Source organism: Macrobrachium nipponense, chromosome 19, assembly GCF_015104395.2.
Source record: "Macrobrachium nipponense isolate FS-2020 chromosome 19, ASM1510439v2, whole genome shotgun sequence".
NCBI classification, from domain to species: Eukaryota; Metazoa; Arthropoda; class Malacostraca; order Decapoda; family Palaemonidae; genus Macrobrachium; species Macrobrachium nipponense.
The window spans coordinates 6,572,684-6,591,275 of NC_061088.1; the positions used below are offsets into that span (position 1 = coordinate 6,572,684).

Consider the following 18,592-nt stretch of genomic DNA (forward strand, 5'->3'; position numbering starts at 1 on the left):
GAGAGAGAGAGAGAGAGAGAGAGAGAGAGAGAGAAAGAGAGAGGCAGAGAGAGAGAGAGGGAGAGAGAGAAAATGTGCTAGTCATTTACCTTGGGAATAAACAAAGTAAATGTCCTTGATACACTTAATGTACTTACGTACTAACCTTGCATGCTTTAAATGGTTTCACTAAGTAAATATTGCCTGGAGGAACGTATATCAAAATATAACGACCAATCATTTGGGCATTCGAGATTGTTTGTATGTATGCATACACACACACACACACACATACATACCTATATATATATATATACTTATATATATATATACATATTATATATATATATAATATTATTATTATTATATAAATATATATATATATTATATATATCAATTCAAAATACTGGCTAAAATAAAACAGTAATTACGTCTCACTTCGTCTGTCCCTTTCTTAAGATCAGGTTTATCTTTTAGTTTATTTATTAGTATTTCTCCTTTTACATTGTTTTTAGACTGTATATATATATATATATATATATAGCCTACCATCATCCACCAAAAACATTATTTTATTGCAACTATAGTGGTCACCATTTACACCCACAATTAATTAAATTATCTAAAGTAACCACCTCTGAATAATTATTGGTCTCAGAGAGAGAGAGAGAGAGAGAGAGAGAGAGAGATTCCTAGGAGCATGCGAAGGTCATTCGAAATGTCATCTGAGGTAGTCATGCAATGGTGTGTGGGTATTGGAAGTGGATATGCCTACTGAATTTCGTGTTAGAGACGTATTTAATTCATGCTTAACGTGTTTCATCTGTAAAATGAGATTCAGTTTCTTAATTAATAAAACATAAAGATTGTCGTCCCTTTTGCAAAGATAATTCACCAAGAAAGGAATATTTTCGATTTGTTGTCTCTCATTATTTTTGTTTATGCTTAAGGTGGTTTCATCTGTCAAATGGTATTTAGTTTCAAAATAAAAAAAAAACACAGATTGTCGTCCCTTTTGCAAATATAATTCACCAAGCAACGATTATTTTCGATTGGTTGCCTCTCATTATTTCTGTTAAATGCAAGCTCATGATTAAAATATGTAATTATCACTGTAAAGTAAATCGATGTAATCTTTTTGGGGTTATTTTTGTAATCTTTAATTTTCTTGTACGTTTCATATGACTTTCATATTTATATAACTGAAAATTGATCAATTGTTTATACTTGTGTCTAAAAATTTATTTTGTAAATGAAATTATTATATAGAATATTCCATGGGATGATAAACTTTATAAATTCATGTATGGTTAATAATAAGTGTATAATTATAGGATTACCTATAAATAGTCCGAGATAGGATTTGTAATTTCACAGAAATCAATGGATGATAAGTTATGAATATGCTATAAGAAATCCATGATTTCACTTGCATTATTAGCTACTGCAAAATATATAAAATAACAGGAATAATAACTCCAAACAATTCATCATAATTTTACAAATAGTTATTTAATAATAAATGGAATCAAAGAATAAGTTTTTGATAGGTTTTCGCAATAATGTAAAAAGTATAGCTATTTTTGTTTCCATATTATGTATTTGTTAGTAAATGGAATCAGAAAATAATTTTCCATAGTCTTTTCCACTGATATAAAGCAAATATTATTTTCAATTTCGCAAATACCTATTTAATCATAAATGAAATTAGAGAAAAAGTTTTTATCCCTATTTTCATTAAGTAGATCCAGAGGTACCTGGACGAATGAAATATACTTGGCTATCACAAATCACCCTCACCTTTTCACTCAATCATTAACCTGAAAAAAAAAACTCTTATTTTTGCCCATTAAAACCCATTATTCCGTGACACGAGGTGATCCAAGTAGGCGTGACAGAGTTCACGTAGTATATATATACTGGCGTCTGTTAGGATCTTGGTATTATAACTACTGATCACCAGTCCTGTTTGTTGTGACGCCAGTGAGTTCTTTATATCCCTTTCTCCTCTGACCCTGTTCGTTGTGACGCCAGAAAGTTGTAATCGATCAGTCGCCTTTGGTGGTTTATCAACTCTCCGACATGAATTTCAGGGTGAGTTTTTTAATTGGTTTTGGTATATTAATCAGTTTATGATCAATATACTGTAGTTTCAGTATATTCTGTCAAGATGGATTTTTAATGCTTTTGTATTAAACACTGATTATTTTAGAGAAAATGTCATTACTAATACAGTTACAGCAATTTGAAAAGCAAAACTTTTATGTATTAGTCAGTTAGAATTCATTTTTCTGTAACTGTTTCAGTATATCAATCAATAAGCTTGCATCTTAGACTAAATAATTCAGTATAATCATTAATCATGGCCTTTCTGGAATTTAAATCAACAAATCAATATAAATTTCAAATCAATATTTACAGACTTGTTTGGTTCTCATCACATTTGATTGATTTCAAATATTAATATTCTTTCATTTTTTGAGATATAAACAAAACGTAAATTTCCATGATGCATATGTAGTGAGTAGTCGTTATTATTTATGCTTATTATAATTTATAAACATGAACATGAGAGAAAATTTAAAAGTATACGGCATTTTTCAAAAATGTATTTTAATGGATAATATAAATTAATTTTTAAGGATATATAAATACTACTATTCTATGAATTATATTAATTCTTTTTTTAAATATGAACAAAATAGCTACTTTTTCATTATATATTTGCAATATTTTTCTAAATAATTTCTTTATGGCCATTAAACGCCTTGCCCTGAAGCTGTATCTAAAAACAAATCCAATATCTTTAATCGACTACCATTACTATGATCGATCAGTTGCTTACGAAACGTAGTATTTTTCATTCATTCATGCTGTCTGACGTGACAGGTGATTACGCCTTCAAATCGATTGCTTCTACAGGTGAATGTAACATTCTCCCATTAATTAAGTCGTAAGCGTAGTTACAGGGTCTTGTATGTGTAAATATGTGTTCATGTCTGATTGTTTACTTAGTTATAAATGTATCATACGGTGTGGCATTAAACGTAAATAACAAGATAATTTGAGGGCAATATTCAGTAACATTTAACAGTATCATGTCAACATAGAAATTGTTATGACATTTGAAGGTCATGCTATATTATTATTATTATTATTATTATTATTATTATTATTATTATTATTATTATTATTATTATTATTATTATTACTCAGGAGGTAAACCCGTTTCATATGGAACTAGCCTAGAGTGACCTTTAACTTTGCTTTGAACTTAGGTCATATTATAATTATCATTATTATGGAGGAAGCTTACATGGCCCATTGGCTTGATTTTCAAGGGCATTATACTATTATTATTGTTATTATTATTATTATTATTATTATTATTATTATTATTATTATTATTATTATTATTATTATTATTATTCATGATATCAACCCCCTATTGATATGCAACCAACCTACTGGGGCCATTGAGTTTAAGGTCATATTATTATTATTATTATTATTATTATTATTATTATTATTATTATTATTATTATTATTATTATTATTATTATTATTATTACTGTAGTCTAAACTGTGTTAGTATTTTTTTTACTGCCCTAATTATTAAGGAATTCCCCCTTATAATTCAAAACTGACAAAAAAATCCAACAAAACTAACCTAACGAAAGGCCATTCAACCACTAACCACTATTCTCAAACCAGGTGATTCCAGTCCTACTGTTGGTGTCTGTCCTGGTGTCAGCCAGTCCAGGAACCATCCTGGACTTCGAGGGAGACGACCACCAACACCAGCTGGAGGGAGAAGGCGGGAGCGAAGTACAGGGATCTTACAGGTAAGATCTGGAATACAGAAGTAGAGGATACAGTGGAAGGTACAGTGTAAGATTTATAAAGACAATAGTCTTTCTTATGAGAGGTTTGGGGGCAGGGTGGTTGGTTAGAGGGGCTGGGGTTGGGGGCCTGGTAGTTGGTCCTGATAAATTCATTGGCCCATGTTGAAAAGATTAGTGGATTAATTACCTGGTGGTTAGCTGAATGTTGTGGGTTCCAGACAGGGTTGAGAAGTGTATGGTGGCTAGGAACCTAACCCAAAAAAAGTCTCTCTCTCTCTTCTCTCTCATCTCTCCTCCTCTCTCTCTCTCTCGATCTCTGTCTCTCTCTCTCTCTCTGTATATATATAATATATATTATATATATATATATATATATATATATATATATAAATTTATTTAAACGTTTCGCACGATAGAACATTGTCACATCATCAGTCTGGAATTAAAACATAAAAAAAAATGTACTTACAAAGACTATAAAAACTATCTCAGAAAAAAACAAGTAAAAATTGAACAGATTTACATTCGCTAATAAGTTCGTGTAAAATAAGGTATGCATTTGTTACTTATAGTAATATTTATTAACCTTCATTATTACTTTCCCCTTCAGCTGGACGTCTCCAGAGGGCAGCGAATTCTACGTGAAATAAATCGCTGACGAAAAGGGCTACAGAGTCGTGGAGTCCAACGCCGTTCCTGTCGACGCCGACGGAGTGGCTGCCGACGGGAACCAGGGGTCCTTCAGCGGAGAAGGGGAGGAGGGAGGAGAAGGCGGAGAAGAAGGAGGAGAAGCTGCATAAGGAGAGGAGTGAGGAATGTAAAGTGAGGGAGGAGGTAGAAGAGTGAGGAAGAGTGAGAGTAGAAAAATGACTTGAAAGGAAAAAGTTGGATGATAAAGACGTAAAAAATAATGACAAAGATGAAAAATAAGAAAAGTGATGAAGTGTAAAATCAAGAATGAAAGTAAATAAGAATAGGCTTAAGGAAAACAAAAATTATGGGATATATATGTATATATACATATATATATATATATATATATTATATATATATATATATATATATATATATATATATATATATATATATATATATATATGGCGTAGTTGAAAAACGAAGCGTCCTGTTAACATTAATGTAGTATTTTTTATTTTATTTTATTCATTAACTGTGTAAGAAGTTCAATATATTATGAGATATATATATATATATATATATATATAATATATATATATATATATATAGTATATATATATTAATTAGAATGTTTATATCAATAGGTTTATCAAATTCATTAGTATACGCACCAGAGCTTCAAAAAATTATTCTCTTCTTAATTAGGGTTTCTTTTTTCTTCAGAATACGTTCAGTCATATTTACAGTTTTCTTCAAAATGCAAAATCTATGTGAAAAACGTATTATAATAAATTTTCTATGTACTTGTACCACTCATTTTCTCTGTGAGCATTTGTCAGTAATACAGCAAATAAATAGACTTAAATAAATTTAGTAAAATCATCTATATGTTGTAGTTACTATTTTCCTTCAAATCCAGAAGTTCCCCTTTTTTCAAAAGGCTTACCATAGTAAATAAATGACCTCGACGAGGTAATTCTCACCCTACTGGGGTGAAACCATTCATATAAATAAGTTCATTATTTTTAAGTTTAATTCTCACAGCCTTAACCATGCAGTGTTTATTGTTATCTAATTAATAACGGCCATCGTAAATTACGATGGTCTCTTATTCTGGGAGAGTCCAGAAAACCACTGAAATTGTGGTTTTCATAACGGCCGATAGATGGCTTGCATAGGCCACTTTCATAGACGCTCAGTTCGACCGACCACCTTTGACTGATAAGTCAAAAAACAGAAGATAGATACCTTCTCTCTGGTAAGTATAGTCATACAAGTTTTTAGTTATGAGGGAGACGGCATCACAAATTCAAGATGTTTCATCAACGCTGTGAATTAAACCAAACAAAAACTCCTTTCAGTTTTCTTTTGAAGATGGAAAAAGAAACCCACAGAATTACTGCTGAGTATAACTTGTTTACTTGTGTGTTGATTAAAATAATATGTGAATAGAAGTAAACAAGTGAGTACTGAGTAAAATAATATGTGAATACAAGTAAACAATTAATAGTAAAACTGTGAATTATATTCACAATGTCATTGACGACTGCAACGTTGAGAATAAAGATTGCTGGACATTTAGATACACAATTCTTGATCATTCTTTCTCTCTCATACCGACAAGATTGCAATGATTTAGGAAGTGTGTTTGCATTAAGGTGTACATTCTATTTTATGAATAATTACCTCTATGTGTTATAGAAAATGACTGATATGCATTTATTGTAAATTGAAAATTATCTTGAAGTTCATTTTATGAATAATTACTTCTATGCGTTATTGAAACTGGCTGATTTACGTTTTTAAAATGGTGTCCCAAGTCCCATGGCCTATGACGCCAGCAAGCTAGAGGATAGGATCATTGATTTAACAATGGTAGATTTTATATGAGTTTGGTAGGTCTCAGAAGATATTGGAAGAAACTAGAGATTAAAACCTTTTATACCAAACTTGTTAAAAAACGTTTTATTCTGTTCAAAGTCATTCATTTTTACTAAAAAAATACAATTAACATGGAAAGGAGACATCACCCGTACATTTTATGTCTAGGCCAGTCCCTTATAAACGCTCTTGATTGGCTGTTGATAAGCCAATCACAGGGCTGAAAACTCTCAGTCTCTCTCGAGAGAGTTCATATAGGCAGGATGTATGTTCCACTTCTCCTGTGGGATATGTCTTTCAAAGGTATCCCTCAGGAGAAGCGGAACACACATCCTGCCTATATGAACTCTCTCGAGAGAGACTCAGAGTTTCCAGCCCTGTGACTGGCTTATCAACAGCCAGCCAGGAGCGTCGTAAGGGACTGGCCTAGACATCAGATGTATGGCTGATGTGAATCTACTATAGTAAACACCCGAGAATTAAACTTTTTATCCCGGATTTGATAAACCGTATTAATTCGTTAAGTAGATTTTATCAAATCAAATCAATTAAAAGTTTGTCAGGTTCCACTTTCTTTTCGCAAATAAATAATACACATAACACAAACTGATACATGACGTTATCAGAGTAAACAAAATGGGGTTAAAAGCATTGCTTTTGGCGATTTTAGTTCTCTGTAAAAGAAAACTTTTGAGCCCGATTTGTCTGTCCGTCCGCGCTTTTTCCGTCCGCCCTCAGATCTTAAAATCTACTGATGCTAGAGGGCTGCAAATCTGTATGTCGATCATCCACACTCCAATCATCAAACATACAAAATTGCAGCTCTCTATCCTCAGTGGTTTTTATCTTATTTAAGGTTAAAGGTAGCCGGCTCGTGATTAAGGTTTCATGGGCCGCGGCTCATACAGCATTATACCTAGATCACCGAAAGATAGATCTATTTTTGGTGGCCCTGATTATGCGCTGTAGCGACTGTACCGAAAACTCGATTGCGCCGGAACTTAGGTGCATTTTTCGCTTGTTTATTTCTGTGACGCAATTTTGCATATATATATATATATATATATATATATATATATATATATATATATATATATATATACATATAAATATATAATATATATATATATATACATATAAATATATATATATATATATATATATATATATATATATATTATATACATATATATATAATATATATATATATATAATATATATATATATATATATATATATATTATATATATATATATTATATATGTATATATATTTTCACAATGAGGAAGGTTTTGAAAAAAAAAACTTACTTTGGACAAAATCATTTATTAAAAATAATCCCGTCATTTTTCCCGACACAATAAATTGCAATATATTTCTGTACAAATGTAATGATTACATTTCCAAAACTAAATTGACTATCTACATATATAATGAAAGATCTCGTAATTGTACAAAAAAAACTACAAAAATATTCTCTTTATGGTTTTCCAGGAAAGTAGGAGAAATGTGGATAAGTAAAGAAACACATTTAATTTATGACAATATAGAATAAAAGCACTGTTGGGTAGCTTGTTATATCTAACGAATAACATTTGAAAAGAGGAAGGTAAGGTGTACAGGTAAAATTAACCTATAAAGGTAAAATTAAGCTGTACAGGTGTACAGGTAAAAGTAAAAAGTAACCTGTACAGGTAAAATGAACCTTTGTATAGGTAAAATTACCTTGCACAGGTAAATATAACTTTTACATGTATAATCTACTTGTACAGGTAAATTTAAACTGTACAGGTAAATTTAATCTGTATAGGTAAGATTAAGCTGTACAGGTATGATTAACCTCTACTGGTAAAATTAACCTATAGGTAGTATTAACATCTACAGGTAAAATTAACATATACAGGTAAAATGAACCTATATAGGTAGAATTAACCTATACAAGTCAAATTAACCTGTACAGGTTAGGTTTACCTGTCCAGGTGAGCTATCCTTCAACCTAATTGTCTGTCACACAGGCATGAAAACTTAATTCGAATCGCTGATTTAAAAAAAATTACTCCTTATAATCAATCTTAACCAATCCTAGCATCCTTAAGCAGTTTCTTCCTCGCCCCCGAAGGACCCCTGATTCCCGTTGGCCTTCACTCCGGCGTGGCTGACGGGAACGGCGTTGGAATCGACTACTCTGTAGCCGTCTTCGTCAGCTACGTACTTGACGTAGAATTCCTCTCCTTCGGGTGAGGTCCAACTGGAAGATAAAATAACAGTTAATTTACACCTATGTGGGATCATTTGCTTTAGATATAGTGGCGCCAGTTTCAGCAGCCGCAAATCGATCAGTCATGTTCAAAAAATCAAAACTAAGAGGTAAGTGGCATTTTCTGTGTATTGCCATTTACCTCAGATATCGTGACGTCAGTTTTAGAAATCAATCAATCATGTTTATGTTATCAACACTAATAGCAAAGTGGCACTTTCTTTATGCCGGTCTAGTGTCATTTCGTGTCATTCACTCAGATATCGTAACGCAAGTTTTAGGAATCAATCAATCATGTTTAGGTAATCAGCTCCAACAGAAATTGGGCACTTTCCTCACATCTGTGTAGTGTCATTTGGCTTAGATATTATGACGCAACTTTTAGCAACCTGTAATGTCCCTCCATCATATCTCCTGTAACATATATACTTACAAGATTTATTACCTGTAACATATTTACTTATGAAATAGTTACAGGTAAACAGTGTGCCCCATTTACCTGTAATATCGACCATCTTATCTCCTGTAACATATTTACTTTATAAACATTTACCAGTAACATATATACTTATAAGATTTATAACCTGTAACAAATTTACTTATAAGATTTATTACCTATATCATATTTACTTATAAGATTTATTACTTGTAACATGTTGACTTATAAGATTTATTACCTGTAACAAATTTATTTATAAGATTTATTACCTGTAACATATTTACTTATAAAATTTATTACCTGTAACATACTTACTAATTACCTGTAACATATTTACTTATAACATTTATTACCTGTAACATTTTTGCTTCTGAAACATTTACAGGTATACATTGTGCCCCATTTACCTGTAATATCCTTCCACCTTGTCCCCAGCCTCTCCCTCCTGCTTGTGGGCATGCTCATCGCCTTCGAAGTCCATGACCGTCGGAATAGCTCTGACGAAGGTGACAAAGCAGGCAACGCAGGCCACGGTGATGAGAAGCTGTCAATGAAGATCCTTTGTTAAAAGATCAGTGATTGAATATCACTACAATCTCATTTGAATAACTAGTTATGCATCAGTTTTTATTCCCTATGATTTATTGATTTTGGAAATAGTTTTGTAATTTGAAAAATTCGGCAAAAGAGGCCCCTTCAAGGATTTTGGTAAGAAATGTTGATATCTCATAAGATTTAAAGCCAAAATAACTCACCAGATTTAAATTGTTCTTCAAATATTTCATTTATTTATAAATTTTGAAAACTCTTATCAAAAAGGAATTATAAAACATTTTTTTTTAATTCTGTAACTTTTAACTATCACCTAAACTAGATTTTGTACAGAGACAACCAAACCAGCTGTCAAAAATTCTTTCATTTGCTACCTGTCTTGCAATTTGTACGGGCAGATATATGCAGTTCTTCTTAAATTATCTGTCATCAATAGGCAATAAACGATCATTTTAACGTCATCTAAAGCTAAGAAGTTGACTAAGCTGTTTTGTGTTTGACAATTAGTATAGACACAGATCTATAGACACTACCTGGTTTGTATCAGATTGTATCCATCACTACATAGAAATGAATACTTAAACAGCAATAAGCTAAGAAATTTATTATGGTGCATTGTCTTCCTATATATATATATATATATATATATATATATATATATATATATATATATATATTTATATATATATATATATATATGACACGATCTATAGATATCACGGCCGGTTATATTAAATTACATTTCATCACTTTATATAAAGAATATAAACTTTAGCAACAAGCTAAGAATTTCATTATGCTGCATTGTGTCTTCATATATATATATATATATATATATATATATATATATATATATATATATAACATGGATCTATAGATATCACCCGGTTCATATCAAATTACATTTCATCACTATATAGAAATGAATATTTTAACAGCAACAAGCTAAGATTTCATTATGCTTCATTGTGTCTTTCTATAAAAAATATATATATATATATATATATATATATATATATATATATATATATATATATATAGACAGACACAAATCTACAGATATTACCTGGTTTAGATCAGACTATATTCATCACTATATAGAAATGAATATTTATGCGTAATCTACATTTAAATGGACATAAGATAAAAGCATCACTCACTGCGTATTTCATTTTCTGAGGAGTACGTGAATATGTAATTATATGAAGAGATTATAGTCCTCACAGAGTGCAAAGAGAGACACTTGCTGGTTGAAGAGAAGACCTGAAATAAGCACTAGATCTCAGCGTGGGTTCGGTTTTATATACTCCTCCTCCTCATCTTCATTCACCCATTCACCCAACCTTCGAACCCCGGTCACCCACCTGGTGACTGACCCACCCGCCAATAAATTCATTCGCGAATTTATCGTTCCGAGTTGTGTCGTGATTTGGAGGACATCTCTCTGATAAGGAAGAAGAAGAAAAGAAGAAGAAGAAGAAGAAGAAGAAGAAGAAGAAGAAGAAGAAAGTCATTTGAATCTGTTTTTATATTCGCCAAAGACCTTTGAATGCCAAGGGCTCTAAGATAGGCTCGGAATTAGTCCGCTTTACCTGTGCTTAGCAGCATTTCGGAATACCTGCGGTAATTTTAATAATTCGCTGGAGAGAACGTTTTCCGACATCATTTTGCATCAGGCAGCTAAGTCCTGGACCTAGCATGCAATTATTGACCGACTGAATTAAATCAAATAGCTACAGAAAATAGACTAAACTCGTGACAGATATTAAGTTATTTACGTACATCAATACGAAAAATATTTTCAATTATGTACTAAGATGCTAACAGATACAGGAAGCCGTTTTCGTGGAATACCAACTTTATTATGGAAAACGTACTTGGTTGAGATATTGGTAACGAACGTATTTGAACATTTCAAAATTACTATTCTGAATAAAAGCGTATATTACTTTTGGGATTTGAAGTCATCATTATTAATATACTGCTGGAACATCTTTATGTGTAGATTCCTCAGGAGAATAATATCAATTAATGCCTATTGGTGAAGCACAGATTTTGGAGTCATTAATACCCAATTAATTAACTCATGTTTCAGGTGTAATTCCATCCTACAACGTTATATTAGTCTTCATAAAATACATAAATCAAGGCCCTATGTTAGTTTTAATTTCAGAGAGAGAGAGAGAGAGAGAGAGAGAGAGAGAGAGAGAGAGAGAGAGAGAGAGAGAGAGAGAGAGAGAGAGAGAGAGGTGGTAAAGTATTCTTTTAAACTCCTCGTGCACATCTTGGTCATACCTCTATTTGATAATATCCGAACTAATGTCGTCTATTGAAATAAACTTCCCTAACTGTTAGATAGCCTCTTCAACCATATGGTAAAAATAGTCTCACCCTCCTCGAGTGACGTCATAAAAGACACCTCAACACAGAGGTATTTCAACTATTCAGTTTCTCTTGAAGATCATTGGTGTGAGAAGTCGCTTTCCACTATACTCGGTTTTTTTCGATCTGTCCACCCGCCTGTGGTGTTTGCGTATGGTAACACTGCGTCCCGGGCTTTAGATAGTTACATTCAGCTTACATTCAACAATAATAATAATATCTTATTCCGAATATTAATGGTGTAATTCGCATACAGTAAATTATTAAAACACTTTTCAGTTGCAAATGTACACCCAGATATCCTGTTATTTACCTAAAACTTACACATAGCGTAACTATCGAAAGCCCGGGACGCAGGCGGGTGGACAGATGGAAAAAAAACAGAGTATAGCGAGGGGTTGGAAACGTGTGACCAATTAAGCAGGTATTACTGCGACTCTTCAGTACAAAGGTAAACTCTGCGTTCTTCTTAACCTAGTTTTAATTTGCTGTAGGGAGCAAAATTTAATTTTGATTGTTCTGAAATGGTGGCCACTCGAGACACAAGGCAAGACTACCAGAAATTATTTAATACGAATCTTAGGATGCCGATAGCAAGATAACAATTATGAATTTGTAAATCTTATTGGTATAACTTTGAGAGCATAGTCCAGAGGTAAAATTCTGCATTCATAACATAGTTTAAACTTGTTGTAGGGAGGGATTCTGAAGTTAAGCCTGCTTAAGTTCCAAGGTAATCCTACCAGACATTATAAAATACGAATATTATATACCGATGGCAAGGTGGCAGTTGGACGTTTATAAATCTTATTAATATTACTGGGACAACATAGTTCTGCGGTAAAGTCTATATTCGTAACAGAATTGTTTTAGGGAGGAATATTTCGCTCTGAGTATTCTGAATTGAAGAACACTTGAAGGCCCATAGCAAGATTGTCAGGATTAAGTAATACGTATCTTAAAATAGCGATGTTAATATGACAATTTAGGAAGTTGGAAACCTTATTGCAATAATTGTGTCGTTAAATTTTAACTTTCAAGGATTCGTTATGAATAATTGAGAAACTGTTGTGTTTGCAAACGTAATCATATTCAGAACGATTTTTGAAAACCCTTTACGTGGAATAAACTACCACCAAAAGTTGTAAACAGCAACAGTGTGAAAGAGTGTAAAAGAATGCTAGACAAAATCAATAGGACGCTGTGAATGTAAAGTAAAACCTGCTCCTACAGATAAGTGAGCACTCGATGTCACCTCGGATGGACTAACAAGTCTTTGAGACATCCTAACCCTCGTAACTCCTTGTAACCAGATAATTAAATAAATAAGATTGATGAATGTTGCCTATAACCCATGAATTGTCATTTAGAACGACTTTGAAACATTTGTCCTGTATCCGTAAAACTGAAATATTTTTTAGGAATACTTAGAAGCACCAATTCAATAATCTATCGTTTTTTGTTTCGTCCAAGTTAAAGTTAATATTTTCCTTATAAGTTGTTTAATGAATAACACTTCAGTATTGTATCAAGAAAGTGAATGGTGGTTATGAAAACGGTACTTTTATCCTTTCTTCGCACATGTGAAAAGGTATTGATAGCAGTTTAAAGTTTACCCAGTACCCAGAATTTGTCAAAATAATGATTTCATTCCTATTTTGGCTTAGATTTCGATAGCGGCCAGAGTGAGCATATAAAAAAGATTGCTTCTATTTTTTTTATGAAGTATCATCTGGATAATGTAAAGCTTCTGATGATTATTTTGATAATTGCATAAGACAAAAGACAAAGTATCACTGGAAACGTATATCATACATGCATACAAACTAAGATACTAAGATATTAATATTAATAATTTTTCAAGAAAGGAATAAATGCTATCTGTTTTTTTTAACAGTGTTTACCTGGTAAAATCATTTGTTGCAAATAAAAGAGTTGCTTTTCTTCTGTAAAAAACCACAGTCATATATCTGAACAATCCAGTATATACGTACATACTAGGATCATAACATAATATTTATAATTTTTCAAGGATGGTATATGCAATTTGTTTTTGTTTTTTTTAAATACAAACAGTATTTACCTGGTAAAATCGTTTATTGACAATACAAAATTTGCTTTTCTTCTGTACAAAAATTACAAACATATATCTGTACATTCTAATATATGCATACTAGGATACTAATATTAATAACTTACAAACACCAGCAAACTTACCCAACTACGATGGGTGATAAAATACGGGTGCAGAAGTGAAAAATTTATATGTACTATTTGGTCAGCAATATTAAAATAAGGGCGATTACACGAATAGTCTCTCTCTCTCTCTCTCTCTCTCTCTCTCTCTCTCTCTCTCTCGTAATGTAATTCAAGGGACGATCACTGAACGCAGATAAATTCTTATTCATTGTTGTTTGCCCCTTTCAATGATATTCTCTCTCTCTCACCCCCCCCCCCCTCTCTCTCTCTCTCTCCTCTCTCTCTCTCATCTCTCTCTCTCTTCTCCTCTTAAAGTAAGTGAAGAGACGATCAATGAACGTAAAGAAGTTCGTATTCATTATTGTTTACCCTCTTTTAATGATTCTCTCTCTCTCTCTCTCTCTCTCTCTCTCTCTCTCTCTCTCTCTCTCAATGTAAGTCAAGTAACGAAGACGGTTATGGGATTATCGGATTACTTAGCTCTCAAATCACAAATTATCTCCTCTCTCTTTCTCTCATTTTTCGATAGCAAGATGAAATTATAAAATTGTAGTGCATTAATGTCGTTAAATGGCTCTCTCTCTCTCTCTCTCTCTCTCTCGCTCTTCTCTCTCTCTCTCTCTGTCGTCTCTTCTCTCTCTTGTCGGTGACTTTCATTTAACGGAACAAGGATCTTGATTGGTTCTTTTCTTTGTCAATTACTTTGCACGGTGATACGAATAATAAAGTATTTATCTTTTCATTATGTTACTGCAAAGACGCAACTTGTATGTCAGTGCGTTATGGCTACTGATAAATGCTCTTATGATCCTGTGTCTCCCAAAAAAGAGTAGAAAGTAGGAACTTGCCAGTTTCCTTTTTATTATGTCCATTGGCAGGATCGAAATTCCCAAGCAGCATTACCGGGCAGTACTTCTTCAACGTTATTTTGTGCACTGGCAGTCTCGATGGATTTAAGTTATTAAAAAATCTTGCGGATATTGATGATAATTTTCATCTTCTATTGTGTCAAAGCTAAAATATTCGCGACTTTCTCCGGGGAAGTTGTACAGAAATTATGTATGAAAAATCGTAAAGTAAGTAAGTCTACGGGAATAACCAGCCTCGTTTCACGGCCAGAAACAGCTACGTTTCAGGGAATACCGTCTCACCCCCACCCCCTACAAAGGAGGGGGTTAGGTTGGATGAAACTCCCTTACAAACCATCTTAAGGGTCCCCACCATAACCCTGCCAAGTTTCATGCCCATCTGACCAGCCGTTTAGCCGTGATTGAATGACAGACAGACAGACATTACGCCCATTATAGTATGATATATCTGTACAATCTAGTGTATACATACTAGGATACTAATATTAATAATTTTTCAAGGATAGAATAAATGCTATTTGTTTTTAAAATAAAAACACAGTATTTACCTGGTAAAATCATTTATTGTAAATAAAAGATATGCTTCTCTTCTGTACAAAAATTACAACCATATATCTGTACAATCCAGTATCTTTTGCGTATTTATAATTACAGGAATTATCTTTATATTGAAGGAAAAACCTGAATGTAAAAAATTATTTTAAACAGATACTTTACAATTTTTTTTTAAATAACGGGATATATACAAAAGGATTCCAATTCATTTGAACAATCTTAACAACAAAACTATTTCTTCAAAATTAAAACTGATTAAAAACAATAGTAAAGGAAATGTCAATTAAAACATTTAAAAATTATTAAAAAAGATTTTAAAGGATTGTAATGTAGGTAGGACCCCAGTCTGATACCCTGCTAGGATATGCAGTGGAATCCTTGATAGGATTTACCAAGTGAGAATTACGTTTAAAGGGTACTGAGGGGAGTCCTTCCTAGGATTTACCAAGAGAGATTTATGTGTATAGGATATGGAGGGAAATCCTTTATAGGATTTGCCAAGTGAGAATGACAAAGTGACGTGTAAAGGATATAGAATGGAATCCTTGATAGGATTTGCCAAGTGAGAATTAAAATGTAGAAGATATTGAGAGGATTCTTTCATAGGATTTACAAAGTGAGAATTAATTGTTAAGGATATAGAATGGAATCCTTGGTATTTACCAAGTAACATTTACATGTAGAGCATATACAATGGAATCCTTGATAGGATTTGTCACGTGAGAGTGTCGCCTAAAGGATATAGAGGGGAGTCCTTCATAGGATTTACCAAGTGATTATTACGTGTATAGGATATTGAGAAGAGTCCTTCATAGCATTTACTAAGTGAGAATTATGTGTGTAGCATATAGAAGGGAATCCTTTATCGGATTTATAGAATGGAATCCTATATAGGACTGACCAAGTAAGAATTACGTGCAAAGAAATAGCACTAGATTACTAATTCCACAAAGCAAGCAATTTCGAGCTAATCAACTCTTTGAAAAGAAGCTAAGAGTCAACAGATTCCTCCAGGTAACGACTTTCCTTGTAAGTCAACACTCAGAATCCTTCGCCTGTTCCTTCCTCTCCCCCGAAGGATCCTTGATTCCCGTCAGCCTTCACTCCGGCGTGGCTGACGGGGACGGCGTTGGAATCGACTACTCTGTAGCCGTCTTCGTCAGCTACGTACTTGACGTAAAATTCCTCTCCTTCGGGTGAGGTCCAACTGGAAGGTAAAATACAGAGTTAGTTTTTACCTATGTGGGAACATTTGACTTACTAGATATTGTGACGCCAGTTTCAGTAATCTGTCAATCTTGTTTAAGTGGCGTCCAGCTGAAAGGATTTCACAAAAGTTTTCTTTCTAGTTCTATGAGACGATTTTGAGCAAAGACATAACAAAAATCTAATGGAAAAAGAGAGTGCCAAGTGGGTATGCTCCTCGTTTTTCTGCAGCATTTTCCGTCATATTTATCCATCCAGATGTTTTTGAATGGATGCTCCTCCCTATCTCCTCTGGAAAACTAATTTTATCAAAGGCAATATGTATTTGTCCCCCATAAGTTGCTATGAATTTTTTCCTACGAGCAATGTTCAGTTAAGTCTATAAATTTTCTTGAGAACATACCAGTATCTCTCAAAGAATAACGGATAAGTAAATTACAATACTACATTTGCAATCTTTTGTATTCAGTATATCAATGTTTCTCAAATACCCTAATTAAAGCATTAGGATTTTTTCTGTGAAATTCATATATATACATTTGCTGTACAGAGCAAATTGCTCTTAGGATTGTACCAACGCTTCGGTTCATAAAATTGGATACTGGCTAGAGAAGCTCTAAGAGACAATAGATTAGAAAAGACATAAGACATATCTGTAAACTAAATATTTATTCATAGTGAATTTAGAGTAATATCTTAAGCTACAGCTGCTTTACTTTTTATCTTTCATTATTCAGTCATTTTCTTTGGTTTCTTCCTATTTACTATACCTGGTTTTCACCTCAAACCTCAGAGTAAATCCTCGAGACGAGCCCTTTTAGAATCGAGAAATGTGAATAGGTGGTCTTATTGCATTTGTCATTATTGTACGTAGGTTAAGTCTCCTTGTACTAGAACCTTTGGAATATTTACCTGTAATATCCCTCTACCTTGTTCCCTGGTTCTCCCTCTTGTTTGTGAAAATGGTCGTCTCCCTCGAAGTCAAAGACTGTAGGAGCACCTTTGACAAGGCAGGCAGCGCAAGCCATGGCTAAAATGAGCTGTAATTAAAGGTCCATTAGAATATGTATAAATATATAGTTCAGCTTTTACTTTAATAAGGAAGTTTAAATCCCTTTTCTTGTATTCAATCTTGGCTATGAATAGTGAGTATAATTTCAGGTTTCCAAAAATAATTATTTCATCAATTCAGTTGTACATCATTAAAGTTTGATTACAATGTGGTCACTGTTTGGTTCCTCTATTTGGGCTGCCTGCTATGACAGATTATATTTAAACAGGAATTAAGCTTTCCACATGAAATTTTCAAAGTAAAAACTAGAATTTTAGTTATGAGAAACCTACAGAACCTGGCCTATATATCTAGGTCTCTATATAGATGTAGATATTCACACAGATTTACACGGAGTAAATATTTATATATGACCAACAACTTAACGATACTCAGGTAACTCGTTCACTCACTGTGTACTTCATTTTCCAGAAATAATGAGTAGAGAATCAATCGTACAGTTCACTGCGATTCAGAGGGGCAGAAAGCGATCTCCTTGTGGGATGAGGTACCGATCTGTAATAAACATTAGGACGCCATGGCTTTCATTATATACAACTCTCGCTTGACCCCCAAGGTGCTCTTACACTCTCACACCTAAGCTACATTCCCGTGTACCCATACTACGCCTAGTCTCACTCACCCCACACCTATCATCATTCATCCTATAAAATGTCACACCTTGGTTGTCTACCAATAAATTCATTCTGCAATGTTTTCGTTTTGAAGGACATCTTACTG

The 18,592-nt window shown here is 33.0% G+C and overlaps 2 protein-coding genes and 1 pseudogene across 2 annotated transcripts; 1 reads left to right on the forward strand and 2 right to left on the reverse strand.

The window, feature by feature from the left end:
* The first annotated feature begins 2,061 nt into the window (after positions 1–2,061).
* LOC135219188 (uncharacterized) lies at positions 2,062–4,808 on the forward strand (annotated as a pseudogene).
* Positions 4,809–7,692: 2,884 nt separating this feature from the next.
* LOC135212544 (larval cuticle protein 2-like) lies at positions 7,693–10,866 on the reverse strand. Its single transcript, XM_064246075.1, has 3 exons — positions 10,750–10,866; positions 9,445–9,581; positions 7,693–8,589 (listed from the first exon to the last, which is right to left on the reverse strand). The coding sequence occupies exons 1-3, from the start codon at positions 10,759–10,761 to the stop codon at positions 8,433–8,435; spliced, it is 306 nt and encodes a 101-aa protein (XP_064102145.1). The 5' UTR covers positions 10,762–10,866; the 3' UTR covers positions 7,693–8,432.
* A 4,789-nt stretch (positions 10,867–15,655) lies between these two features.
* On the reverse strand, positions 15,656–18,363 carry LOC135212549 (cuticle protein 16.8-like). Its single transcript, XM_064246088.1, has 3 exons — positions 18,265–18,363; positions 17,713–17,840; positions 15,656–16,801 (listed from the first exon to the last, which is right to left on the reverse strand). The coding sequence occupies exons 1-3, from the start codon at positions 18,274–18,276 to the stop codon at positions 16,636–16,638; spliced, it is 306 nt and encodes a 101-aa protein (XP_064102158.1). The 5' UTR covers positions 18,277–18,363; the 3' UTR covers positions 15,656–16,635.
* Positions 18,364–18,592: the final 229 nt, after the last annotated feature.

Coding starts and splice junctions, on each gene's coding strand:
- LOC135212549 (XM_064246088.1), bottom strand. Junction 16,802..17,712: donor AAGGTAGAGGGATATTACAG/GTAAATATTCCA, acceptor TTTACCTTCCAG/TTGGACCTCACCCGAAGGAG.
- LOC135212544 (XM_064246075.1), bottom strand. Junction 8,590..9,444: donor AAGGTGGAAGGATATTACAG/GTAAATGGGGCA, acceptor TTTATCTTCCAG/TTGGACCTCACCCGAAGGAG.